We start from the raw sequence: 15,951 nt of genomic DNA on the forward strand, positions 1-15,951 counted from the left end.
GGCAGAAAGTAGCTATAATTAGGATACATTGTTCACATAATATTCAAATAACTCACAGTTGCTCGGTGACAATATTTGTGTGATTATACAGATGATGAAAGTATTAGCGACGTGCATTACATACACTATGTTCGATTCAAGTTATTCGAGTGTGGCGAAGTTCGTAGCTTCACCAAAGTTTATTGTATTAATCTATGCATATATTTGACTTCCAATAAGTAGGCATATTTTTGGGACATTCAAATTAAAATTTCGTAAAACAATCCCCTTGAAAAACATTAACTTCGAATAAATTCACGCTAAAACAAAAATTTCACTTATAGAGAAAATGTCACTTTATTATGCGAGTTTAAACTACAATATTTTGACCTGGAAAGGTTTGAACATAAAAGTTTTGCTTTTAATTTCACGAATCCGTGGTTTGTGGAAACTTGATATACGGTTAACTGATTTTCAGGAACTTCACCGCGTGGACCATAGTTGAATTGTGAATTGCAGAAATCCTGCAAGTCACATTTTTTCTCAAATTCAGTTTTTCATACGGTTGTAATATTGATACATAGGTCTTTCAAGTAGTACGGAAATCCCATAGGATCATTTCATTGCGGCAATAAATTACAGTGAATTGTAGGAACACCACAGATCCAGGATATGTGGAATTTTTTAAGAAACTAAAAAACGAAAAATCAGTTTGCTCTTCTTTTCTTTTTGTGTAAGATTAAAGGAATTTTGAGGAACTAAATCTGTTATTCACATAATTTTGCATTGTTGTATGATTGTATTTTTTAAAATTTCTTTGCTTAAATATACATTAGAGCTCTTTATAAAGTAAAGAAAATTGTCCTTCTCCGTATTCTTTACCTAAAAATTATTTTAAAGAAACACAAATATTGTTATTAGTTGTGAATTGCAGAACTCCACATATCCAGGCAATTCAGGTTTTTCCCCAGAAAATATTAAAGAAAAAATGAAGTTCATGTACATCAAACACTAGAACTTATTATGTTTTAATAAAAAAAAATAGTCACTTCAAAATACCAAAATGAAGCTAATAAGTTTTTTGTGCATGCTGAAAAAAATACTTAAATGGACAAGTGGGGTTGCTGCAATTCACGATTCAGTTTAATTCGGGGGTAAGTTATGATCAATTACATTTCTCTTTTATTGTACAAATATACACGGAATTTAGGGTGTGGAGCCTTAAATAATGTTTAAGGGGACACTATGGTGAAATAATGCTGAAAAATTAAGAAAATCCACTTTTTTTTGTTTTATGATCGTAATTAGGCTACATCTGAGACTGTTTTAAAATATCTAAACATATAATCAAATGTAGTGAAACACAGCGCACAAGAGAGTTGAGAGATTTTTTTTTTTTTTTTTTTTTTAACGTTTTCTTGATTTTAAAATTTTAAGCAGTTTATTGAATAAAAAGAGCTCCTTGCGCAGTAGTTATTGTCAGATTGGTCTGAAACTTTTCACAGAGGTCAATTAGGCTACCGTACATGTTTGTAAATAAAATTTAATTAGCGTTTATATGAAATAGTAATATTAATTTCCTTCTGGGCATATTAATGTTACACTTAGATAAAATGTGCTGTAATGGTAAATTCATGAAATTAAACAAAATTGTGACTCTCTATTTAGACTGAGCTCAAAAGCTAATTAATTTTTATTTCCATGACTTCCATGACCGTTTTCAAGCTTTTGAGCAAAAATTAATTAATCATTTTGAAAACTTTGACGCAAGCAGCCTTTTTAATGATGTCGATAAAATATATTTAAAAAATCTAATTTCAAAATTATTATAACTAGTGGCACCAAATTTTGAACAGATGATAGTAGTTGAAATGTCACAAGTTTTGGATGAAAATGGTGGAAGTTTTAAAAATCATACAAGTGTCCTCTTTCAAAATCGCAATCTTTTTTAACGCACTTCAAGTATACAAACAGCGTTCTCCATAATGCGGTTACGTAAGTCTTGACTGCATTCCATCGCCATTGTGGAAATTTCCGCCTTGTGCCATCGCCTTCGGGCCTTCGTTTGACGGTAGACATCTCAATCAAACTCTCCGCCTGCCACAACACGTGTTGCTGTTGTCACTCTTCATAACTCACGTCTTCTACTATTTCATTCTGCAATGATGTCACGTTTTACTTTCACACTATTATGAAGTACAAAGTAGCAGTCTTTTTATTCGGTACCTTTATTCTACAACAACGCTGATGAAACAATCAGCAGATTGTAAGAATATGTGTTAATTTTTTACCTGAATTCTTTTATACTAGTTCTTACTAATAAAAACTAGAACCTCCTACTAATGTTGTCTAGTTGGTTCATCATGCTTGTCAAGTTCGCGATAAAATATTCAGCATGATTCCTTCCGAATGCAAGTGGAGCAAAAATAACTGGCAGATACCTGTAATTCAGTGGTCGGCAAAGATTACGTCATATAAAATGCAGCCCGCAGTACACATAAAAGGGGAAGGTAGGAGGGGATGATACCAAAACTGCTTAACATTGATGGCCGTGTGCACCATTCTCGATCATCTAGCCCGTTTATCAGCAATCACGGAAACATGGTTAATTCTTGACAGTGATCGAGTTACAGATGCGGTGCACCACATTTTCCCTCGATCAACTCAGTACCGTCAGCTGACGGCACGCTCGCTTGAGAAGAATCATCTGAGCGCTAGGTTACCGCGTATAAAACAGCGAACGAACGCACTCTGTCAATTATCGCTTCGTTTTTGTTTGTCGGACTGCTTTCAAACATCCTCGCAGTTTTCAAATAATAAGTTTCAATAATCATGGAAGAAAAAAGAAAAGAGCACCGAACTTCTCACAGCTCGAAGTGGGAATTCCTTTAGAACTCGTCAGCAATTACGCATCCATATTACAGAATGAAGTACTGACGGAAGTTCTCTAAGAGAAAAGCAGGCTACCTGGTTGGATTTAACCTCACAATGAGTTATACGTGTTTACATAATTTCACATAATTTGTAACGTAAATTATACAGTGGTTATTTCATATTATTGATAATAATTGGGAAAATTTCAGTATACGGATACCCCACTGACAATTATCTTGAAATAGGCTACTAAAAAGAGCAGATTTGTATGTGTTTGTCGAATGCTCATCATCTTGCTTACGAAAAGACACATTTCAGTGCCAATAATTTATTTGGGAAAATTTCAGTATACAGATACCTCACTGACAATTATCTTGAAACAGGCTACTAAAAAGAGCAGATTGGTATGTGTTTGTCGAATGCTCATCATCTTGCTTACGAAAAGACACATTTCAGTGCCAATAATTTATTTGGGAAAATTTCAGTATACGGATACCTCACTGACAATTATCTTGAAATAGGCTACTAAAACGAGCAGATTTGTATGTGTTTGTCGAATGTTCATCATCTTGCTTACGAAAAGACATATTTCAGTGCCAATCATTTATTTGGGAAAATTTCAGTATACGGATACCTCGCTAACAATTATATATATATATATATATATATATATATATATAAAGCAATTCGTCTGTGTATGTCGAATACGCATCATCATGCATAACGAAAAGGGTGTTTTTAGTGCCAATTTATTTTGTGTGCACAAGGTTGGAATTTTGGAGTAAGAGGGAAAGGAAAGTATCCTTGTTCTGAAATTTATCCATTTATTTTGTGTTCACAAGGTTGGGATTTTGGAGTAAGAGGGAAAGGAAGGTATCCGTGAAATTTCTCTTAATTCAAGCGTAAATAGCCTAATTGTCCAAAACGTCATGTAGGTCCTAATAGTTTCAAACGGCAAATCTATAGCTAATAAGTGATAATCTCACATTCTACAAAATGGTCATTTAGTTTTGCTATATTATTACCGGCATAGGATAACTACTTTATTATTATGTTAACAAAATTGGACAATTAGGCCTAAATAATATTTTGTCCTCAAGTAAAGTCCCGATCTTCCAAAGCAGAAACATATATAAAACATTAGTCTATTTTGAGAAAAAAGAACATTTCTATTATTCATCTACAAACTTAGCCTGCTCTTTCTACAATAACACCAATTCTGTTATTTCCGCAGTGATTTGCGTGTTCAAGATACATCATTTCATCGTCAATTCCATCAAGTACGTCAAATAGTGCCGTCATTTTGGTTTTCTCGATTTGGCCATGTTCAATTCAAGATAATCGGTCCCAGACCCGTGATCAAATTTAATCATCATCAACTCGCTTGTTTAACTTTGATCGAGATTGATGCTCCGCAAATTGGCGTTGAAGATGGTCAAGTGCCGACTTAACCATGGTCAAATTTTAATCGAGAATGGTGCACACGGGCATGAATGAACGGCCTGATGGCTAAGGGGAGGGAGACCACGCCTTACTCCTCCACGCTGCTCGTGTGTCGCGAAATACCACTGCTGTAATGGATTTACGGCAAGTAAATGAATCCTGTCCCTGAATGAAAGAATTATGAAAACAAATTAGAGCTATTTCTCCTTTACGTCACAATTCCATTCTGCAGGTAGCACAGTGGGCACTTAGGATGGCATAAATACACGTAAGTTTGCCTAGCTTATCCATCTGCATTCCACCCATACTTAGGCGTAGTAAGAATAAATTATAAACCACAAGTACCTGTGGATTTTGATTCTGTCAATAGTAGGTCTATTATAATAAACAATGTTAACATTTTAAATGCTTACTAGCGCTTGAAATTTTTACTAACAGAAATAAAGAAGTTATAATTCACGTGTATACCGCAATTTTGTTTTTAGATTGTGTGAAAGCCTATGACAGCATAAACAGGTCTAAATAAGGAAACTATTGGCAAGTTATAACATACAATTGAATTTAATTAATGCTATAACATTTCTGTATGATCGAACATTAATTAACATTAAAACTCAAAATAAAAATAAGTCTGAAGTCAGTCTTCAGTCTAGAAATAAAATACAGGCCGTCGACAAGGTTCTGGCCTCTCTCTTCTAAGATGACTGATTAGGATGAAAAGTAATAGCCGTCATCGGCGTTGCTCAGGCGGTAGCGCATTTGCCTGCTGATCTAGAGTTGCGATCGGGCGTGTGTTCGATTCTCGCTTGGGCTGGTTACTTGGTTGAGTTTATTTCGAGGTTTTCCACAGTCGTAAGGCGAATGTCGGGCAATCTATAGCGAATCTTCTGCTTCATTTCGTCATGTACTATCTCGTTATCACCAATTCCATCGACTCTAAACAACCCGGTAGTTGGTACAACGTTGTTAAATAACCAAGTAAAAAAGTAATAGCCGAAGTAAATATCTCTAGGAAGAAATATGGAAATTAAAACAATGATGTTATTGTATTCTTCATGTTATCTTCATACTCTCCTTGATCTCCTTGTTTCATTTCTCCCACTATCTACACTTAATTCTAAGTAAAGCTATGTACCTGTCATTCATAGGGAAAAATATATGAAAATTGGTTATGAAGAAGTTGTTACAGCATAACAAAAGAAATTGAGTGCATGAACAGATTACAGTATAGTCTCGGTTTAGAAGAGAACATGATGTAAATAAAGAACTGTTTGAAATCTTATATTGCTCTGCCAACTACTTTGCCTAAAATTACGGACTTCACGCAAACATTTAGTTTCCTTTATGTAGGCCTATTGATTCATTAATAGTTTTCTGTGCAAGGGCAGATCCTTCACTGCAAATCCAGCATTCCCCAGTCTCATTCTCCGTCTTCCTCTTCATCTCCGCATACTATCCATATATTTTAATATCTATCATCTGATATCTTCTTCTGCACTGAACATTTTTTTCTCGTTCACTATTACTTCCAGTGCACTCTTCAGCAGGCAGTTTCTTCTTAGCCAATAACCCACCCAATTTCCTTTCCGCTTCCTCATTAGTTTCAGTATTATTCTTTCTTCATCCATTCTTTCTAGAGCAGCTTCATTTCCTATTTTGTGTGTAATTTCACACTCTCCATTCTTCTTCATATCCACAGTTCAAATGCTTCTTAGTCGTTTCTCATCACTTCGTCGTAATGTACAGCTGTCAAAAAAAAAAAAAAAAGTGGCCGCACTCGTGAACAGCGAATATTTTCAAAGTGCACTTCGGGTCGCGGCGATGTTACACGATGCATGTGCTTGTACAAGCAGTTCCGGAACTATGAAAGTGTTCCATATCTACGCCTCGTAGACCAGCGGTAGAGTGCTTGTTTAATGATTCAAAGGTCGTGGGTTCGGGCCTTCTTCAAGTTTTCATTTTATTTTTTAATCTTTCTTTAGCGATGTAAATGATATTCAAATTATCATTTATATCCAGTTATCGTTCTTTATGGATATCACGTTTTTTATATTTTGTTATCGTTCTTTAGAGATATGAACAAAATTCAGGTCATCATTTGTATTCTGTTATCGTATTATAACGATATGAATAATAATTATTATTGTATTTCCAATGGGGGTTAGCCGTATTTTACATATGTATGTTAGGGCTATAGTTTTATACACAAAAAAGATAAGCATAAAGAGAAATGGAAAAGAAAATTAAATTAGCTTACGCGATGTAAACAAAACGTAAACAATCCGTAAATTAGGCATTGCGATTGCAAAACAAATATCAGGTATCAATTTGTAACATACAAAAACATTAACAACACACATACGTAACACTTCTATAACACAAATATGCAGCTTTCCGTACCATACATCATACATTAATACACAATAGTCACACAAACACAATCAAACCATAATTACGACATTGCGACGACATCAAGCATCACATAACTGACTCACATACATAACAAATCAAGCATCCGTTACAACACATACACTTCAACATAGTAACCACACTTTTAAAAGTTACAAATTTGGCTCCAAGAAGAATAAATAGGACACTGTTACTAATTACTATTCTTCTACAATTTCTTAAATACATCTGTAATAAATCTGTGAAATTCCGATATGAATAATATTCACGTTTTTTATATTGTTATCGTTCTTTAGCGATTTAAATAATATTCAAGTTATCATTTATATTCTGTTTTCCTTCATTAGCATTATAAAACAATATTCAAGTTATTTATATTGTTATTGTTCTTTCGCAATATATTAATTAAACAAACCGATATTTATCATTTATATTCTGTTATCGTTCTTTAGTGAGACTGTATAAATAATATTCAAGTTATTTATATTGTAATCGTTCTTTAGCGATATAAATAATATAAATTTAATATTAGGTTTGGAAAAATCCAGTTGCATAATACTGGTATTAGTTTTTCTTTTTGTATTATTACATACAATTGAACCACAATAAAAAGAAAAGGAGTAACGAGGAATTGAACCTGAGACGTTGACATCTAAATTCCGACGTTCGTCCGCTGAGCTACGAGAGCAAAAGTGTGGAAACATTTTTGGAAAAATTGGCCCAATCACACTCTAAGATCTTCTGATGATTCGTAGAAGCTAGTCCAGGATGCTGGGGGCAAAGGCTAATTGAGATTTCCCGGTCTCTGACCGGGTCAAACATCCTGATAGAATTAATATTTAACCCTTGCCGTGACTTTCGGTGAAGTCCGGAGGGCCCAATTAGTCAAATCCACTCTCCTCATCTCCACGCTTGGGCCCCTTGGAATTTAATAAAATGGGAAAGAGATTGTGGTGTGCGGAAAGCAACGGGATGTTACCGCATTTAGGCCTATCCTTCCTAAGAAAACTGCAAACATGAGCAAAGGAAGCTTTTAATAGAAGAAGAAGGATCTTCTGCGGACCTCTGGAAAAAGAACTAAGGAAGAGACTAGCGAAGTGCTTTGTGTGGAGTGTGGGATTATATGGGGAAAGAACATGGACATTACGACGAAATGAAGAGAAACGAATTGAAGCATTTGAAATGTGGATGTGGAGAAGAACTGTGCGTGTAAAGTGGACAGGCAGAATAAGAAATAAAATTGTGTTTGAAAAAGTGAGTGAAGAAAGAATGATGCTGAAACTGATTAGAAAGAGAAAAAGGAATTGGTTGGGTCTCTGGTTGAAAAGAATAATAGACGACATTAGGATATGTGGATCATATGCGGAGACTAAGAGGAAGGCAGAAAATAGGAAAGATTGGAGATTGCTGGGTTTGCAATGTAAGACCTGCCCATGGACAGAACATTTATGTGTGTATGTTCAGAATGCCTGGAATATCGTGTCTCAGAACAGTCGCTATTTGCAAAGACTAGTCAATTCCATGCCCACTCGACTGCAAGTTGATCGAGATAAGAGGAAGATAGACTAAATATTGAATTGTGGCCTTTTGTTTTGTTTTTTGAACGATTAATTGTTTGAATGTTTTAAGGCCGACGCCAGTAAATTTGTTATGTTTATGCCACGAAAGATATTTTATTGAGAATAAAATCTTTTTTCTTTCCATTTGCAGCCACAATATCATAATGATAATGATAAAGTCATGGCATAATATATTAATGAACCTGATGTTAATTATTAAAATAATCATAAAAGAAAAAGGAGCCATTATGTCTAGTTTGTCTCTCTCAAAAACAGAACAAAAAAGGACATAAAAAGCACGAGGTTGTAGTCGAACGCAGGACCTCATGAATAAGACGCCTGAACGCTACCATATGCTATCGAATAACACACAGTATACTTCAATTATAACTGTAGATATCAGGCAACGTGGTCCAACAACATGTAACATCGCCTGTCTCCGAATTGTAGCGAAGATACCCGAAGGGAACATTGATACAGGAGAGCGGCCACTTTTTCTTTTGACAGCTGTACACGTTTCTGCCCCATACAATACCAAACTCCACATGAAATACGTCACTTTAGTCTCTTCCTTAGATATTTTTGAAAGGTCCGTAGAAGATGCTCTTTTTTATTGTAAGTTTTCTGTGCCATTCCTATCCTCCTCTTGACTTGCCGGCAACAGCTCATGTTACTACTAATTGTACTCGTATAGATATGGAATTAAAATTTGGAGCGAGTCTTAATGGGAGTCCACCTGTATATAGGCAATAATTTCGCACGACTGTCCAAAAGTAGCATATCTACAGGGGCTCTTGTTTACTGCACATGCGCAGTGTGTTGTAAGCGAAACTTCTACAATAAGGGAGCTCCGAATTTTATTTCCGTATCCGTACATCCCAAGTCCCGCCAAGTATTTGAAGATGTCCACTTGTTCTATGTAAGTACTGCCTTATTTCGAATTCGCGTGTTTACCTTCTTCATTTTTCTTACGATAGCCATGGTCTTCGCCTTGTTTGAAAAAATCTTCGTCCCCTTTTATTTCGACCTCTTCTACAATATTAACTTCTACAATATTAAATATTTTTTGTTACACACCAGCAACAAGTCAGTGAGGTGGTAGACAGCACGCCAGTTCTAGAGTCGCAAGAGTCAAGGCTGGAAGTTTATACATTAAACATGAGAATCAGGTCGCGTCATAAACAAGTCTATAGGGAGATTCCTTTCACAGGAACCAGGTGTTTTGCCATGTTGTGCATGTTTTTACAATACAATATAAATAATGTTTATATAATGTTATTAGTGTTATTACTCATCTTATTACATATAATACTACATAATATTTTAAGGAAAGTCCGGCCATCAGCGTAGCTCAGGCGGTTGTCTGCGATATATAACTACAACGTCTTTGTTGTCTGCTGATCCGGAGGTGTGCTCGGGCATGGGCTTGATTCCATCTTGGGCTAGTCACCTATTTGATTTTTTCCGAAGTTTTCGCCAACTTTAAGGCGAATCTTAGGTAATTAATTATATCGTGAATCCTCGATCTTACTTCGTCAAATATCACCTTGCTATCACCAATTCATCGACGATAAATAACCTGGTAGTTGATACAACGTCGTTAAATAACCGACTGGAAAGAAGAAGCGTCTGAAAAGGAGTGGAGTAAAATTTCCCTTTTGCGGGGAAATGTTGTCATCGTTTCCACAGAAAAGAAAAAAGGGGAAATATTAAACTGTTTGTCTAAAATTGGGAAAATTTCATGGTTTTAGGGATATATATATATATATATATATATATATATATATAGGCTAAAATTAACAGACAAATTAAAACACACATTCCAGATATCTAGTCTCCCAACAGAGGATAGTACTCAGCACAGCATGCTGTTTATAATGCATAGATACTGCGCTTGAGTTTTTTTTTCCCTCCCACATAAAAACCCTATTTTACATAAAAACTAATCTGGCCTTCAACTGTCTGTGTCTTTCACATTTAAATAAAATTAAAAAGTGATTTATCCTGAAACAATAAATTGAAAATTATAATTTTTTAGCATTTTACCCATTAGCCAGCATAATAAATTATTAAGAGGCAATATTATTTCATTAGTCCCGTTACCGCATGTATGAAATAAATTGATAATAATAGTAATATAATAATAATAATAATAATAATAATAATAATAATAATAATAATAATAATCGGTAATATTAATATAAAATCTCTATTGAGAATTCAAACCACTTTTAGAGACAGATAAATTAAAAATATAATCTTTCTACCACCTTTCTTCTCTAAAGTTATATTTAATAAATTTTATAATTATTTCCATATCTGTTCACCAGATTGAGTCAAATAATCATCACACTAACTTATTTACCTCTGCGAGAAAGATTTTGTTGAATTAATACTCCCTACATGTACTTGTCTTCTTCTACCACAAGGATTCCACTTGCATGGGACCAACATTTAATTGAAGATTCGGGCATTAAAAGATCCATTTCTTGAGAAGAAAAGAGGGGGCGGTAATTTGGCAAAATGACTACCTTTTACTCTCGATAACGATTTCGAGACATTTCAAAGGTTATTTTTGCCTACATGGATACAGACACTGCAGTAGCCTACATTTTCTATACATGAAGAAACAATTTACAAAGTTTGCTTTACTTCAGTGGGCTTGAACTATCTTTCGCAGCTGGGATTACGCGACGTTTCATATCTCGTAGAGATGTTCTGAATTTGATGTACAGCCGATTCTTTACGTACCGGTAACTCTAGAGGAAGAAATCCTCTTGAATTCATCATAGATAACATGAATGAGAGAATGAATGCATGGTATTGGATGAACGGATAAACCTAGAGTGCGCGAGTCGGCGAGCGAAACCGTACATGAATAAATAACTAATAATTATTTTATTATTATTGATCCTTAGCAGATCATGTGCAATTTGTATTTGACAAAACTACTCCTAAGCGATATTTCTTCAGTGCTTCGGTTTTCCTTTTGTTAAGAGTTGCTTTTTTTTTTTTTTTTTTTTTTTTTTTCACTGTTGAAAATTGACTCACTTCATCTTAGCATGCAGTAAATCATACAGCAGGGTTATTATATTTTGAACATGGGATCCATTTGTTGCAGTATGGGCGGGAGAACATCGAGATAGCGAAGAAGGTGCGACTGCACAGCTGCGACAACTCCGAGGACGAAGACGAGGGCGATGACAAAGGACAGGGCGACGCCAAGGAGAATGGCGGAGTGGTGAGAAACCACGTGAGTCATAGCAACCATGTTGGCCAAAAGACGGACAAGAAGCTGAAAAACGGCGTTCTGGCGAACAACAGCACCAGCCTCATCAGCAGAGATGACCTGATACTGGTGCCGGACCCCGAGCAGAACTACACTAGCGCCAGCAACCATCTGGCCGAGGAGGATCATGCGACTGTTACGCATGTGAGTTACTATAGGCTACTTGTTTTTTTGAAAGATGGGACATGACAGTTAAGCGGCCGAGCTTGGAACTACAGTGCTATGTTGCCAATATCGACTACCACGCTGCCAGCTGATGGAAGCTAGCAATTGACGTTAAGCTGGCTGACGTTAAAACATTCATTGACAATTGACGTGAAGTTAAGAAGACAATACAGAAATCGATAGAGAATCAAAGACGAAATGTACCAATGCTAACATTGTGTGCACAATAAATGTCGCCAAGAGAGCTATTAAGCACTTGCCACATGGGAACGACAAGTTTGGCAACTCAACCGTTGTTACCATAGCAACAGGCCTACCATGCTATGTGATATTCAGTTGTTTTTCCGATCGCAACGCTCCTGTCACATCCCATCTTAAAAAAACAGGTACTGTATTTATATTCATGCACGCCAACCACTGCATTATGTTGGAAAAGTTGCATTGCACTGACAGGGGAAGGAGTGGCCATTCACACCCCCTAATGGTATAATCGTAAAATTACCTTTATTACATTTAATATAACTAAATTATTACTCAAAATATAAAAAAATTCAAAGAAGGAAACGAATCAACCAAAGAATCCAAATCAAATTAAAACAAACAAATAAAAAAAGTAAAAACCGAATTTCTCCCATTCGAACTAATGGCGGCAACCTTTTCATACTTAAGCTTATACCGCTCACCGCGTGTTTGTTATTTTACTCGTGTGTGTCGTACTCGCCACTCCGATTATTATTAAAGCTCGGATTTGTATGTACTAAAAGTTAAGAATGACACCGAGTATAGTTGAGTGGATTTAGTGTCTGTTAAATGGGTTTTAAGTCTTGTTCACAAAACTACGAAATGCAACGACAGAGGACTTATTCACAAAAACTAGACAATGCATCTTGTAAACCGCGCGCTGTTTTGTAAGTGATGGTTAAGAGGATTAAAGACCCTGAAGACCAGTGGCGAAGCTCTTAAGAGGCTTTTAAGGCTTAGCCTACAAATTTGACTTATTAGTATATCTAGTAACAAGTATGTTCGTAATGACGATGTATCGATCGTAACACTTGGTTTCACTCTGATCCTTCCATATATTAATTCACTGTTGGCAGTCATGCGATGCACAGTTCAGTGGAAGAGGCTTGTGGCAGAAGCCTCGTAGCGATGGTCTCGCCCACAGGCAAAGATACTCGCAACCTTGAGGGGAGACCGGGGAGGAGGTGATATCGATTCGCTGCGGCTCAGTAGTAGGAAGCGCGGCTAGCTTCAACCACGATATAATGTAATACGCCGCGCTGTGTTGATGTTCTGTGAATGCGCTGCATTGTTGAGTGTTAGCTTCATGCGTGTGTGTGTGTTTTACATACTAATTTTGTGTAAAATGGCTCATACTGACAAGCAAACATTATGATGGAGGCAGATAAAAAAGTTTTTTTTTTCTTTCACTGTGTTAATAATGTCAAAAGAAGTGCTTACACAAATTTTGGCCACTCGACCTCAATTACGAGGACCGTAAAAAAATAAGTTCTCCAAGGAACAGACACAGAAATTGTTGAGCTGTTTTTCAACATATTCCCCACCGGAATTGAGACATTTGTCATATCATGGGATCGACAGTGAGTGCAGACGGCTGTCAAACGCTGGTTCTGATCCCAGGCAGCTGGCTTCTACGACACAAGGATACAAAAATTGATCCCATGGTATGACAAATGTCTCAATTACAGTGGGGGATATGTTGACAAATGGCGCAACAATTGCTCTATCTGTTTCTATAAATCGTTTCATGCAACTTTTTTTTTCTCTTTGGCAAACGGCCACAGGGAAAATCACTTTCTGGACGGCTTCGTAATTGCGGTTGCGTGGCCAAAATTTGTATAAGCACTTCTTTTGACATTGTTAACATGCTGGAAGAAAAAATTTAACTTTATCTGCCCTCATCAGAATGTTTGCTTGTGAGAGGACATTGAGGTCATTATTTGCAGAATTAAAAGAGAAACCGTTTTCAAGTTGTGCTTATGAAACAAAATGAGCTTACGAAGATCGAGGTCGACACTACATTTACATATTGAAGTAGCGGATGGAGGAAGACAAAATAGAAAATTTCAATTTTCATGGTATAAGAAATATCCTTTGCTAACAGGGTGCTCTGAGATAATTAAGTTATATATTTATACCTGTATTCTGTTTGGGGGTGAAAATGAGTAGTCATTATTTTCTTGTGGATCTGTGTCACAAAATGTTGATAGAAAAGCTGAGAAATATCTGGTGTAAAAAAAAAAAGTAAGGTAAGCCGATTTTTTCAGCCTGCCCACTATTTAAACCTTAGCTTCGCCACTGTAATAATGGTTCAAGTGGAAGTACTGAATGGCAGGAATGGCATGTAAAAGGAGTGGGGGGAGGCATGGCTTGTATGTTTATAAACTATACCGACTAAAAATACTAGCTTTTTCTACATATGAATCCCAGCTATAGGCCTATAGTTATTCAGACAGTCATTTGGAGCAGTGGAGGGAGAGGATCGAGGTCAAATAATAATACTTTCAAGCTTTTTCTTGATGAGTAATCGTTACAGGTCTATATTTTTTAAAACAGCTTGCCAAACACTCTAAAAAAATGGCACTGGGTTTCTCCTTCTCTCTTCCTCACCTTCATCATCCTCACCCATTCCCTACAGATCACATCACGCATAACATGACCCGCCAAAGTGATGGGCAACTTGAAAATGTGTTACAGTTCTGCCATCTATCCGCAATATGCGGAGCCCGAATTACGGAAGTGAAATGGGTAGGCATTAGATACATACATATTTTTTAATACGTCTAGTCTAATGCAAGTGTTAGTTGGGAGGCCGGAGGGAATAAGACCTTTGGGGAGGCCGAGACGTAGATGGGAGGATAATATTAAAATGGATTTGAGGGAGGTGGAATATGATGGTAGGGACTGGATTACTCTTGCTAGGGACCTATGGTGGGCTTATGTGAGGGCGGCAACGAACCTCCGGGTTCCTTAAAAGCCGTAAGTAAGTAAGTAAGTAAGTATGTCTAATGCAAGGAGATGATGATGATTAGGACGGTGGTGGTCCACCTACAACTAACAGAAAGGAAATGTGTATTAATAATATGTCAGACATGTTAAATATTTTCTGGAACAGAAAATGCAGTTCCACAATATGTGTTCTTAGACTTGACGGTGCATGTAATCGGAAATAGACTTTGAGTAGTCCACTATGTCCTGGAACTTAATCCCGAATGCATTTTTTTATAGCAAGGTACCTGGTTCAGGTTTTTTCCGGGTTTTTCCCTCAACCCAATACGAGCAAATGCTGGGTAACTTTCGGTGCTGGACCCCGGCCTCATTTCACCGGCATTATCACCTTCATTTCATTCAGACGCTAAATATAACCTAAGATGTTGATACAGCGTCGTAAAATAACCCAAATAAAAATGATATTCTGAGACCACCGGGACTCAGGCGGTTGTGCTTTTGCCTACTGATCCGGAGTTATATTTGCGCGTGGGTTCGATTCCCGCTTGGACTGATTAGCTGGTTGGGGTTTTTCCGAGGTTTTCTCCAACCTTAAGATGAATGTCATGTAATCTATGGTGAATTCTCGGCCTTATCTCCCCAAATACCATCTCACCATGACCAATTTCATCGACGCTAAATAACCTAGTAGTTGATATCACGTCGTTAAATAACCAACTAAAAAAATATATTCTGATGTCTCATTTTATTCCATCAGTTGTCTTGTATAAGAATTAGAAAATAATTATCGTTACTGGTTGTTTGGGGTAGCCATACATAACGAGCCCAACAAAGTAGGCGACCCCTCTGGTCACATACCTATTTGCCATGGCCTAGTACCGAAACGTTGGAAATGTTAAGTTCCACGACATGATGGAATATCCAAAAGTCTACTCGTATTTCTGATACAGTTAGAAGTTCTCGTAAATTTATTGAGTTGTAACTTTTAAATTGATACATTATGGGATCAGTGGGATGATGATGATGATGATGATGATGATGATGATGACGATGATGATGATGATGACGATGATGATGATGATGACGATGATGATGATGTTGATGATGATGATGATATTACTATTTAGTAAGAGTTTGTTTTCGTCATAAATATTTGTATTTCACTTTCACAAAAATATATCCATGTTTTGAAAGAATAGTTGAAAGTTTTAAATAATTTAACCAGTTAAGTTCATCGAAACCGCAAAAGCATTTTTACACAGT

At 36.4% G+C, this 15,951-nt stretch overlaps 1 protein-coding gene across 5 annotated transcripts in view; it reads left to right on the forward strand.

Annotated features, from left to right (window-relative positions):
- Gpat4 (Glycerol-3-phosphate acyltransferase 4) overlaps positions 1 to 15,951 on the forward strand; it is a 191,081-nt gene that overhangs the window by 129,124 nt on the left and 46,006 nt on the right. For all 5 annotated transcript variants that reach the window (XM_069817943.1, XM_069817939.1, XM_069817940.1 and 2 more), the window contains one exon: positions 11,386 to 11,697. In XM_069817943.1, the coding sequence (XP_069674044.1) occupies positions 11,386 to 11,697 (312 nt within the window). The remainder of the gene's footprint in view (positions 1 to 11,385; positions 11,698 to 15,951) is intronic.

This window comes from Periplaneta americana, chromosome 2, assembly GCF_040183065.1.
Source record: "Periplaneta americana isolate PAMFEO1 chromosome 2, P.americana_PAMFEO1_priV1, whole genome shotgun sequence".
NCBI lineage: Eukaryota > Metazoa > Arthropoda > Insecta > Blattodea > Blattidae > Periplaneta > Periplaneta americana.